Here is a 12,256-nt window from a genome sequence, read left to right as displayed (position 1 = left end):
CCTCAGGCAGGAGTTCCATGCTTGGGAGCAAGTGGAGGGGCTCCTCTGGGGAGCCCTTAGAAAACCTCCCCGGGACCCCTGGCCCCAAGGATGGGGTTTGGATTTCTCTGGAACCATATCCCCAGCCTGGGGGGCTGGAAACCCCCCCCCGATGGACACATGGCTCTGTGGTCCTCTGTGGGGAACACCACAGGGCTTCTTCCGCCTGCGTGGGCCCTGGGTAGAGGAGCCATGGGAGCCACTGCCTCTGACCCAGATTCCCCAGGGAGCCCTGCAGCAGAGGGGGGACTGCCTCCCAGTGGCCTCCTGGGGCCTGACTGTCAATTCCCCAGGAAGAAACACCCAGCATAAGGGCACCCCAGGGACTCTGCCTTTTTGTCTTCCCAGGAGCAGGCAAATTGGCTGTAGAGGCTCCCGTTTGGTCTGCTCAGCTGGGAGCCATGGGGGCTGGTTTCCTGAGCAGAACTGTGGTTTGGCTTCAGCTCCGTTTGAAAATCTTTGCTTGTGGCACCTCCCCAACTTGGTGTGATGCCCTGCCTAACCCTGCCCATGTCTGGGGGTCCCAGCAGGCACCCTCTGCCTCTGGGAAGTTCGCTCCAAACATTCTCACAGCCAAACCCCTCTCCGTCTCTTTATTTTTTTCCCTGCAGCCCAACTCCTCATTCCGGCCACCACAGAAAGACTCCCCCGCAAGCCTGGTGGCCAAGGCCCAGTCCTTGCCCGCAGACCAGCCCATGGGGACCTTCAGCCCTCTGACCACCTCAGATACCAGCAGCCCCCAGAAGTCCCTCCGCACAGCCCCAGCCGCTGGCCCTCCTACAGGCCGGTCTTCCCCTGCTGGTTCCCCCCGCACCCGGCACGCCCAGATCAGCACCAGCAACCTGTACCTGCCCCAGGACCCCGCAGTAGCCAAGGGTGCCCTGGCCAGTGAGGACACGGGCATCGTGACACACGAGCAGTTCAAGGCTGCACTCAGGATGGTGGTGGACCAGGGTGACCCCCGGCTGCTGCTGGACAGCTACGTGAAGATTGGCGAGGGCTCCACGGGCATCGTCTGCCTGGCGCGGGAGAAGCACTCGGGCCGCCAGGTGGCCGTCAAGATGATGGACCTCAGGAAGCAGCAGCGCAGGGAGCTGCTCTTTAATGAGGTGGGAGGAGAGGGTGGATGTGGGCGGGCATCTGGGATGGGCAGTGAACACCGAGCCAGGCCGGACAGGTACAAGCAGGGCGGTGGGTCCTACCCGGCACTGAGGCATCCCCCCTGCCCCCAGGTGGTGATCATGCGGGACTACCAGCACCTCAACGTGGTGGAGATGTACAAGAGCTACCTGGTGGGCGAGGAGCTGTGGGTGCTCATGGAGTTCCTGCAGGGCGGGGCCCTCACGGACATCATCTCCCAAGTCAGGTGGGCAGCTGGAGGGTTGGGTCCCAAGTGCTGGCTGCCCCCACCACTGCCCTGGAAGGGTTTCAGGCAGCCTCGGGCCCAGCAGACTTGGGGGAACTATCAGATCGTCCTGAGCTCACCTGTCTGTTTGGATTCATAGACCCGAGGGCCTCAGGGGAGTGGGAGGGCAGGAGGTGTCCAGCCTAGGCCCAGGCCCATTTCCGCCAGGTCTGGGCTCCCACACACAAGGCCCAGGGGCTGTGGGGCCTGGTACCAGGGGCTCCCAGCCAAAGCTAACATTCTCTCCCGACGGTGGGCCTGCCTTCCCTGTCCAGGCTGAACGAGGAGCAGATCGCCACCGTGTGTGAGGCCGTGCTGCAGGCCCTGGCGTACCTGCACGCCCAGGGCGTCATACACCGGGACATCAAGAGCGACTCCATCCTGCTGACCCTGGATGGCAGGGTAGGACCCTCCCCACCCTGGCACACCCATGCTCCCCACTGCCCTGCTCCCAGCATAGCTCCTCCTCCTAATTCACCACTTCCCTTTTCCCTCTTACCCCCACCCCAGGTGAAGCTGTCAGACTTCGGATTCTGTGCTCAGATCAGCAAAGATGTCCCTAAGAGGAAGTCCCTGGTGGGAACGCCCTACTGGATGGCCCCTGAAGTGATCTCCAGGTCTCTGTACGCCACCGAGGTAACCCCACCCTCCACGCCCCAGTCCTCCCGGAAGAGGCTTGGGAACACACAGCTCTAACACTCTTGGCCCCTCCATCATAGCCCTGTTTCTCGGGTTCCCACTTATTCAGTCCCTACCCCACTGCCCACTGTCCCTTCTTGGATGCATCTGCTCTTGCCTGTGACTTTGCTGCCACAAACTGGTCCCAAAAATGCTAGCCCTCAGCTCAAGGGCCAGGGGTATGGCCAGGCTTCCCCATGTGTGATGTCCTTTCTCAGAGAGTGGCTGACCGCTGTGTCCCTAGTCAAGGTCACTCGTGCAGGAAGTAACTGCCCACAGGGCCAGTGGCCGGGAAGGAGGCCAACTCACTAAGGAGAACTGAGACCAGCTGTGGCCTCCCCGGACTGCAGCGTGCTGCGACCAAGGGGCCAGGCTCTGGCCAGTGGAGTCAGGGACGTTCTCCTCCTGCAGGTGGATATCTGGTCTCTGGGCATCATGGTGATTGAGATGGTGGATGGGGAGCCACCCTACTTCAGCGACTCCCCAGTGCAAGCGATGAAGAGGCTCCGGGACAGCTCCCCACCCAAGCTGAAAAATTCCCACAAGGTCAGTCGGTGCATAGTGTGGCCCCACAGACCGAATGCTTCCTGAGGCTCAGAGGACCAGAGCCTGGCCTCCAGCCCAGCCTCTCCCTTTCACAGAAGCCAGAGGGTCTGGGATGCTGGAAGAGGTACCCCTTTCTCCATATGAAACCTGCACCTGGGTGTGGAGCCACATCTATAAGCAAACTCCCATGGTCACTCTGACAAGTTTCTACCTGCAAGGGATTGCTAGGAGCCCGAGAGAAGGGAAAGCAATGCTTCCAGGAATCCCTGATGCTCTGGAGAAGAATCTAGAGAAGCTGAGCAGGAACACCTCAACCCCTTCTGTCAGGGGAGCCGTACCATGGCAGTGTCCCCAGTCCATCGCAGGGAATCGGCTTGTCCTCCTCACTGCACATTCTGACCACATCTGAGCTAGTTTTTCCCTTAAAACCTGTGTGTGTGTGTGTGTGTGTGTGTAACCCTTTTCAACCTAATCTACCCAAACCAGCAGTCCTTACAAGCCTGCCCTCCCCCGCCCCCTCCACCCCACCCCTGGCCAGGTCAGCACAAAGCTGCAAAACGGCACCACCACCTAGTGGCCAGAGTGAGAAGTGTCCCAGAGTGCTGAAGCCCCGTCCCCACATGGCAAGACCTGTGGCCCCAACACAGCTACTGGTAGATGGGAGGACAGACAGGAATGCCTCAGAGACAGCTGGTCCTTGGAGACCACTGCAGATAGGGGAGAGTTCTAGTTGACTAATTCCTCAGAGGAGGTAGCCTTCTGTAACAGAGCCAAGACTCAGCCTCTCCCCAAGATATTGGCTCAAAAAGAACCAATACAAGACTTTGACTTAGACTCTAAGTCTTAGAGCAATAAAGAAATCTTTCTTTTCAGCACCCCCCCCCGTTCTTTTCTATTTTCCAAAAACACTTCTTCGCCCCTGACCTCATTTTTGTCCTCACTAAAGTCCTACGTGGCAGACAGAACAAGGACATTAGCCCATTTTGCAGATGAGAAAGCGGAGGCCTAGAGAAAATTGCAATTTGCCAGAGATTAGAGATAAACCCAGAACTGGATCACTGATACCAATCCCATGCCCCTTCCCATGGAACCTGAACGCTGAGAGAGCCCAAAGAAACAGGGTGTGGAATGGTCTGTATTTAGAGTCCAACCCCCCCCCCCCCCGCCCCCCGCCCCCCGCCCCCCCCCAGCACGCCAGGTGCCCTAATCCCATTGCTCAGCAGCACCCCCTGGAGGCGATCTGACCACTTTTCCTGGACTAATGCTGATTTTCTTTACCTATTTGATAATCCCAGAAGCGCTGGTCCTGGGAGGAAGCAGGAAGTAAGAAAAGAAAGAACTTAAGACTTTCACATGATGGTGGGATCAGGCATATGGGTCCCCCCAAAATGACTGCAAATTGTCGCTTCATCTCACTGCCTTGTCTCCACAGGTTTCCCCAGTGCTGCGAGACTTCCTGGAACGGATGCTGGTGCGGGACCCCCAGGAGAGAGCCACGGCCCAGGAGCTCCTGGACCATCCCTTCCTGCTGCAGACTGGGCTCCCCGAGTGCCTGGTCCCCCTGATCCAGCTCTACCGCAAGCCAACCTCCACCTGCTGAGCCCACCCGAGTGCGCCTGCCGCCTGTGCCCACAGGCAGGGGACACGGGGCAGCCAGCTCGCCGCCAGGGCCTGCTTGCCTCATCCTCTCAGTATTCTCTCCAAAGATTGAATGTGAAACTCCCCCTCCTGCCCCTCTGCCCACTGGGCCAGGCCGGACCTGCCCCTTAGCCTCTCCCCCTCCCAAGAGAGTCCCCAGTTGCCTTTGGGATGATGGAGACCCCTTTTTCAGGATGACCCTTTGTTATTTGCACAGGGATATTTCTAAGAAACACGGAGACCAGCACTTCTGGCCACGACAGCCAACACAGCAGAAATGGCTGCTGCGTGTGTTTTTTTTAAGGCAGCATCCCAGGCCACCCAAGAGGGCAGAGTGCCTGTCTTTACCAGGCTTCTTGCTGTTCTCAGCTCCAGTTCCTAACCCTGATGTTTCGGGAGGGCCATGGGGGAGGTTTTTGTTACCTAAGTCTATCTATCTTCCCTTGTGTCTGACTTCCTGAAGGCACAGTCCCACCTGCACCTGCTTCCCGACCCACCTGCACTGCCAACACACAACACTCCCATGCACAGCCTGCTCCGAACTGTGAACAGCCTGCCTGTAGGCCATGGGAGCAGAAGGGACATTTGCTGGGTGAAAGAGAAATACTGGGGGGTTGGTGGTAAAGGTGGTGTCACTTTACAGGATGCAAGTGCTCGTGTGTGTGTGTGTGTGTGTGTGTGTGTGTGTGTGTGTATGTGTGTGTGAAGGTCACCCCGACAGCCTGGTCCCTTCAGTAAGGCTCCCTCATCCTCTTTCCCACTGAGTTCTGCTCTGAAGAGACCTGCTTCCTTGGCATGGCTTCCCACCCCTAAGTCCTGCGTCTCTACCTGACCAGAGAAGAGGTTTGTATTGAGGCCGACACATTGGAGGGCTGGGCAGCTTTCCGAGCTTCTCCCGTGCTATGGAGTCGGAGAAACTTCATTTTACCTGTTAGCTTCATCTCAATCACCAGGACATCAGGGACCCTTCTTTTCAAAATCCTGGTCTGGGGGAGGTGAACCAGCTCCCGGGGTTCCATCAGGTCAAGAGACTGGGCACCCCATTTGTGAAAACCATCTGCCTCTCACTGCCTCCTTGGGCACCTGTCTCTTGTCCTCCTTCCTTCCCCACCTTCAGGGCTATTGTGAGACAGGGAAGCCCAGGGAAGCACTCCAGGTGTCTGGGCCCAATCTAGATCATATTTTTAGATTCCTCTCTGCTCCCTAGTGGCCTGATTTGGGGCAAAAAAAAAAAAAAAGAAAATTACAAGGACTTTTTTAAAGGTCAGTTTTAAAAACAAAAGCATCTTCCCTAGAAACTTTTGTGAATTGTTTGCACTTGTGCCTGTTTTAAATTAAACTGAGTGTTCAAAACCTCGGACTTCCTGTTGTCTCTAGGAGTGGAGCTGAGTTGTCTTTGAATGGACACTCTGTAGTGGATGTCTAGTGTGGCCCTCCTCCTCCCCAGCGGGAGCTTCCCAGTGGCCACGCTAGTCCATAGAAAACCCAACTCCCTGGTGGTGTGTGGGCAGAGAATGGGAGAAACAGGAAGTGAAATACCCTTGGGACTGAAAGAGCTGGGAAACAGGCTCCTTCCCCAGGGAGAAGAGCCCAGCCAGGCCAAGGGCCGAGAGCTTGCTGGCCCTACATGGGCTCTGGGGGCAGCCACCAGGGCTGATGACCACTCTCTGCAGCAGCTTCTCCCTCCCCGGAAAGTCAAAGGCTGCTCTCCTCGAGCTGTCCCTAGGAAGGGCCTGGCACTGCTTCCAATGAGAAAGCTGTCTCTGTTTTGAGGGAGACAGTGAGGAGTTTTGATAGTGCAGTGGCTGGAAATTAAGAAACCGGAGTTCTAGTCCTGGGATTGAGGTGAGTGGATGAAATTATCTTGAAACTTCTAGCTCTGACACTGATTCCAGTACTTAACTTCCTGAGAGTTAAGAGCTGGAAGCATCCTACCGCCTAACCCAGGGCTCACTGAAACCTCCTAACCAGGAGCAAGGGGCCATGCAGACCATCTCCGGCTCCGCATAACATTCCCAGCTAGATAGCTGCCCTGGTCCGAGGGCCCTAGTGCCACCAGCTCAGCCGGAAACAGCACCTGAGTCTGACCTTCTGGAGGCAGCCACAGAGGGAGGGGCAGAGACAGAGGCAAGTGTACCTACGCACCTCTCCAGAGGGAGCCCACAGTCAGGAGTGGTTGGTAAGGCAAAGAGAGGCCAGTTCTTGAAACTGAACAATACTGGATTTATTATTCTTTTGAGTTCTAATAGTCCTTACCCCACACAGTGTCACCCCAAAAGCATGTGCATACATCAGTTAGCCTCACACAGACCAGTTCTGAGTTTGACCTTAGAGGACCAGACTCCAGTGGCATGGGTAACGCTTCACAATGACAAAAGCAACGAGAATTGGAAAAGCAAAATGTTTAGAAAATCTTCTAAAGTGGAGAGAGCTAGAGAGGACCCCAGCCCCAACGCCCTTGGGGCTGACAATGAGTGGAAGTTCAGGAAAGCGAATGTGGTAAAACATTTAAGTTCTGCACGGAGCTGGGCCTGGTAAGAAATCTGCAAGAACAGCAAGTCAGTCGGACACACAATTCAGTTCAGGCAGGAACAATCGGCTGTGTTTTTCAGAAACATCACTTTCAACCACCCAGCCCTGGGCAAATCCAGGGAGAGCAACCCTCATGGCTGCTTACCCAATAAAGAAGGCGCAAGGTGACATTCAACCAAAGTCCCATCAGTGACACTTGAAAGATACAGCACCTTCAACACAATGTGCAACCCCGACCTCATGGTGTTTTGAAGCCAAAATGTTTGTATTCTTAGGCCATTAGAAATTTCATGAAAATTAAACACAGTTGGAATAAGTGAGCAAGCAAGGATGAGAAAAAAAGGAGCTTGCACTTGGGGTGTCCAATTACCCCCATCCCTCCCCAGACCCTCCCCCTCTAGCTTTTTCAGGAGCTTCTGTATTGTTAACCCACCACCCAGACAGATGTCTGAGAAGAAAGAAGTGAGGAAAGGGCAAAATGCCCCCAAACAAAAGCAAAGCTCGTCAGAAAAAAAACAAAACAAAAACAATGCATAATCGGTAGGTCCCCAGGTTCAGCGGTCGTAAGGGAGGGTTTGGGGGCTCCAGTTTTTCAGAAGACAGCAGGACCGCTCAGAACACAGAACCTTAACTTGGAAGATCTTGGGGTCTTTAATGACGGGTCTGGGTTCCCGCTACTCCAAATGCGAAGTGTTTGTTCATTGTCCCTCGCTTCATTGCTGTGAAATGACTTCAAGTATAAGGATTTAATATACTACAAGAGTTTGAGGATTCCATGGGTAAATGCACACGGAGGGAGAAGTAGACAGCGGTGATCCCAAATAAAACTTGTAAGTCCAAACTCCGAGCTAGGGCGCAGCGCTGCCACCAGAGGGCACCAGAGATCACGTCCAGTGTAGGGCCCTGGCGGCCTCACGGGCCTGGAAAGGTGGAAGGATTGGGGAGTTATCTGACATCTACCCCCACATGAGCCGCTCCTCATCCCCAGGCCCAATTTCTCAGCACAGGTCATTCTCTCCTTGGGCAGTTCCCTTAGAGTTACTGGTGAGAAACCATCCGTTCTGCAAAGACGAGCAGATCGACGTCTTGCAAAGACCCCTCTGCTGGTAAAAAAGGGGTGCACGTTCAACCTTCGGGGTTCACAGAAAGAGCCCCCACGCGCCTCTACCTGACAGGCTAGGTGCACAGATACAAGTGCTAGCGCTCCCGCAGGGTCCTAGAGCACGTGATTCGCCAGACCCGCCTGGCGGCGAGGGAGGGAACAGAACGAGGACCCGGCCTCAGGGAAGGGGCTTTTAGCCTCCTCTCTGCGGTTGCCTCTGACTCACTAATCTGCCCAGCAATGAAGCGGGGCCGGGCCTGCGTCCCACGCGTTGGAGCAGAAGCAGGGGTCCTTGGTCTCGACTTCTAGCATCCATCATCCGCCCTGCCCTCCATTTACAGCCCAGCGAGAGGCAGGAGCCTTTTAACAGCCCCCTCCCGGCTCTCGCCGGAGTTTGATGTAATTTAAACCCGGGCCTGCGGGCTCGTGTGGGCTTCCGACTCCCGCGCGCCGCCGTTTAACGTGGCAAACACTTCAAGTCAATTATCCCCCTCGCGGAGCTTCTATTTAAAGAGACATTGTCAGGTTCTTAAGCCTCGGATCAGACCTGCTGCTTTCTGCTTCATATACAAAGGCTCAAAACACCAGCTCTTTGAGGATTGGAACAAATACAATTAAGCAAAACCTTCGCAACCGTTCTACCGGCAGGAGCACCCCATGGTGTGGGATGCGGGAGCTGGGAGGCGGTGGGGGCGGGAGAAGTGCTTAAGTCCTTTTCATTTCAGGCCTCTGAGGGTGAGAGGAAATAGGCTGGGCCAGGAGGGGTGAGACCTCAAAGATGGGGCTCAAATGTAGCGGAGCCTGGGATGGGCGGGGTGGGCGCTGGCTGGGGCAATGACCACGCATTGTCAACGACGATGAATTCTGGGCGGGCCTGGGGAAGAGGTGGAGGAACTGCAATTACCCAGAAGCTGGTTCCAGGGACAAAAAGCAGTCAACACCGGGGCTCTGCCACTTCCAAGATAGGCTTTCATTGTCCTGGGGCAGGAGTGTCTCCCCAGGAAAACTTAACCTCGTGATTCTTTCCTAATCAGCCCTGGTCTCTGAGGCCCACCTAGCTGCTCCCCTTCTCCAACTTAAGGGAAAGGGAAGCTTAAGTCGTGTGTGGCATTATTGTCAGCATCCCTGGGAGAGGGGGTGGCTAGGCCCTTGTACAGGTTCAGTCTTCGGGCCTGGCTGCCCGGGTGTGGGGGAACCTGACAATGGGAAGGAGACCAGGCAGGAGCCACAGACTCAGGACTGAGCCTTAGGGTGGAGGGGCGGGGGTCCATCTTCCTGGGAGGCTATAGCCCATGGTACCAGCCTTTCCGGACAAGAAAGGCAGGCTGTAGGGAAGGTGGGGCTAGGCAGGGAATACCAAAAATACCAACAAGCACAAAAAAGAAATAATAGGGGTCCCTTTCAGAGAGAAGGCCACTCGTCTTGGCAGTGGGGTCAGATGGGAGGGGAATTGCCAGGAAAGAGAGGAGCTGGAAGAAAGAGAAATCCCAGTGGAGCAGAGGCAGGCAGGTGCAGGGAACTCGGCTCGCCCTCTATGCTGTTTACCGCTGATCATGCAACACCACGGCCTCCTCCGTGCCAGCCTGGCAAGCCTGGGGCCCAGGCGTCGAGTGCGGCACAGCATTGGCCTCTAACTCCGGGCCGCTCTCGGGCCCCGGTGCCTCCCCGACCAGGCTGGGGATGTCGGGAGCCGTGGAGCGTCGGCGCAAACCCAAGCGGCCGGAGCCGGGGCCGCCCTCGGGATGCGGACTGAGGCCGATGGGAGCTTGCGCCAAGGTCGAAGGCGGCGCTCCCTCCAGCACCTCATGCGAACGCCACCGCCCGGTCCCCGACGACTGGGGAGAGTGTGGTCGGGCCATCAGGGCTCCCGCCCGCAAGCGAGCCGCCTCCTCCTCCGTCACAGCTCCCAGAGCCAGACTCATGCTCCGGCCCAGCTCGGGCCGCTCGCTCCCCTGCGCCCGGTGCCGGCCCGAGCTCTTGCCCCCAGAGCCAGCCTCGCCGCCGTGGCCGTGGCCGCCGGCCGCTCGCGCAAAGCGCGCCAAGAGAGGCCGCGGCAGGCGGCGGGGGCTCGGTCGTCGGCGCTCCGGGCTGGGCGCGGGAGCCGGGCGAGCAGGGGGGCTGTCGGAGTTGGAGCCCCGAGCCGCGGCGGCGGCGGCGGCGCGGCCCCAGGGGCCGGTGAGGGCCTGCACGCAGGTTCCGTGGCCGCGGGCGGCGGCCAGTTGCAGCGCGGTCAGGCCCGCGCGGTTGGTGCGGTCGAGGCGCAGGCCGAGGCGGCGGAAGGAGCGCACTAGGAACTCGAGCACCGCCCCGTGGCCGCAGGCCGCCGCCCACATCACCGGGCTGTTGCCCGCCGAGTCGGCCGCCTCGGGGTCGCCGCTGAACTGCACCAGCAGCTGCACGGCGTCCAGGTGGCCGCGCTCGCACGCCAGGCTGAGCGCCGTGCGGCCGCGCTCGTCCCGCAGGTTCACGGCCGCGCCCTGCTCCAGCAGCAGCCGCACGAAGCGCGAGCGCAGCGCGGGATCCGGCAACCCCACGGCCACCATGAGCGGCGTGCGGCCCTGCTCCGCGCGGCAGTCGATGATGCTTCGGTCCAGCGCGTCCAGCACGAAGCGGGCCAGGTGCACTTTGCCCGCCTGCATGGCCTCCAGGAAGGTGCGCGTGCCCGCTCGGGGGCACAGGTCCTTGGGCTTGAGCATGGCACCGGCCGCCGCACCCAGGCGGCCCGGCAGCTCCGCACGGGGGCGCCCCTGTTCCCGCGCCCCGCCGGCCTCCGGTGCTCTGGCGTGGCGCCCTCTCCGCGTGGGCGGCTGCGGCCGAGGTTCCTGAGCTGCCCACTCTCGTGCCCCCGCTGCTCCCGCTGCTCTGCCGCAACTGCGCCGCACGCTGCTCCTTCCCCGGGCTTCCCGCCTGCCTGGAGGTGTAGGTTGCTCGCTCCTCCACGCTCGGCGCCTGGCCCGCCACGAGAGGACTGGAGCCGAAACTCTGCCCCCTCCTGACTCTCCCGCTGTTTTCTTCGTGTCCGGCGAGCCTCAGTCCCCCGTGGCCTGCAGCCGCGCCACTCACCCGCACCCGGGGCAGCCCCCGCTCCCCTGCTGAGACGGTGGCGCCCGCCTTCCGCGCCTGCCTCTAGCCCCGGCGGGGCGCGCCTCTCCTCTAACTGCTAGCGCCGCTCCTCCGCCTCCTCCCCTCTCGCGGGGGCCGGGCCACGCCGGGGCGCTTGCTCCTTTCGTGGGGGGCTCAGCAGCGCGGGAGCCGCCGCCCACCTGGATACCTGGCTTTGTAGCCTGGGGGGTGGGGGGTGTCTCTCTGGAAATGGCTGCCCTGGAAGCGGGCTCAACCATCAAGGCAGAAAAGGACGGGGTGGGGGAGACCGCCCCTGACCCGCACACCTCCGTGGGCCTCGAGGTGGGGGAGTGGCTCCTCCTCCACGCTCCCCTGGGGCTAAGCGGCGGCTGCGGGGGCTGCTCGCTGTGGGCCACAGGCACCAATCCAAAAGTCAGTCATTTCTCCCCGCCCTCTGCCCGGCGGAGTCGCTGCCCTGGGCCCTTTAGAAACTGGTGGGACCTCGGGGCCGTCGGGGAAGACCGCGGGTTGCCCCCAGCCGTCCGGGTGGAAGGAAATGGTGCCCCATGAGAGCAGAACTGGACCCTAAGCGAGCCAGGGTGGCTGCGAAAGGCGGGCTGGGAGTAACTCGGAGGAGGGAGTAGCTGCGCTGTGCGCGGGATGGGGGGCGCTCAGTCTGGCTGGGAACTGCCACTCGAAGTGTCGCAAACCACGCACACACAATTGTTCCTCCCGCACAGGCTCACTCGGAGTGGGGGTGGGAGGAGAGGGTGCCCGCCAATCTCAGACGTCTCCAACCCCTACAACGTGCCCGCCTGCCAGCTCTCGGCGGCTGAGAAGCAGGCGGAGCGGGCGCCTTCGGATCCCGGAGTGCTGCAGCCACGGTAGCAACTCCCGGGCGCCGCCTCCTCGCCGCTTCAGGACAGGCGCCCTCCGGGAAAGAGCAATGATCAAGGGACACACGCAAGGCTCCCCCAGTTCCCAGCTCCCTCTTCAGCATAACACCACCCCTAGACCACAAGGCTCGGACCTTGTCCGCTACCTGACCCCTTCCAATAGAGAGAAGAGAGCTCAAGTCAATGGGGGGGGGGGGGGGGGGGTCTCTATGGCAATGGCTGCCCTGGAAACCACCGCATCCAGTCTCCCTCCGGTGGGCCGCCCTGGTGGTGGCCTTGGAGAGCGGGGCGGGCAGGCCTCCGGTGAGGGGAGTCAGGGCGCTCAGAGCTGAAGGGATGTGGGAGGGTGTGTAGGGT

At 59.5% G+C, this 12,256-nt stretch overlaps 2 protein-coding genes across 5 annotated transcripts in view; one reads left to right on the top strand and one right to left on the bottom strand.

Annotated features, from left to right (window-relative positions):
• Window positions 1-5,659, top strand: part of PAK6 (p21 (RAC1) activated kinase 6) — a 38,646-nt gene extending 32,987 nt beyond the window's left edge. For all 4 annotated transcript variants that reach the window (XM_070425249.1, XM_070425233.1, XM_070425242.1 and 1 more), the window contains 6 exons: window positions 651-1,148; window positions 1,272-1,405; window positions 1,720-1,846; window positions 1,955-2,080; window positions 2,534-2,668; window positions 4,101-5,659. In XM_070425249.1, coding sequence (XP_070281350.1) covers window positions 651-1,148; window positions 1,272-1,405; window positions 1,720-1,846; window positions 1,955-2,080; window positions 2,534-2,668; window positions 4,101-4,268 — 1,188 coding nt within the window. In that variant the 3' untranslated portion in view covers window positions 4,269-5,659. The remainder of the gene's footprint in view (window positions 1-650; window positions 1,149-1,271; window positions 1,406-1,719; window positions 1,847-1,954; window positions 2,081-2,533; window positions 2,669-4,100) is intronic.
• Window positions 5,660-6,522: 863 nt separating this feature from the next.
• Window positions 6,523-10,999, bottom strand: ANKRD63 (ankyrin repeat domain 63). Its single transcript, XM_070405085.1, has one exon. It carries the CDS (start codon window positions 10,634-10,636, stop codon window positions 9,482-9,484), a length of 1,155 nt encoding a protein of 384 aa, XP_070261186.1. The 5' UTR covers window positions 10,637-10,999; the 3' UTR covers window positions 6,523-9,481.
• Window positions 11,000-12,256: the final 1,257 nt, after the last annotated feature.

Source organism: Myotis yumanensis, unplaced genomic scaffold (assembly GCF_028538775.1).
Source record: "Myotis yumanensis isolate MYYU_CA2020_CCGP unplaced genomic scaffold, mMyoYum1.0.hap1 SCAF_1, whole genome shotgun sequence".
Taxonomy (NCBI): Eukaryota; Metazoa; Chordata; class Mammalia; order Chiroptera; family Vespertilionidae; genus Myotis; species Myotis yumanensis.
Note: the sequence above shows the minus strand (reverse complement) of the source record. Positions and strands in the feature narration are given on the sequence as shown.

Coding starts and splice junctions, on each gene's coding strand:
- ANKRD63 (XM_070405085.1), bottom strand. CDS start 10,636: ATGCTCAAGCCCAAGGACCTGTGCCCCCGAGCGGGCACGCGCACCTTC.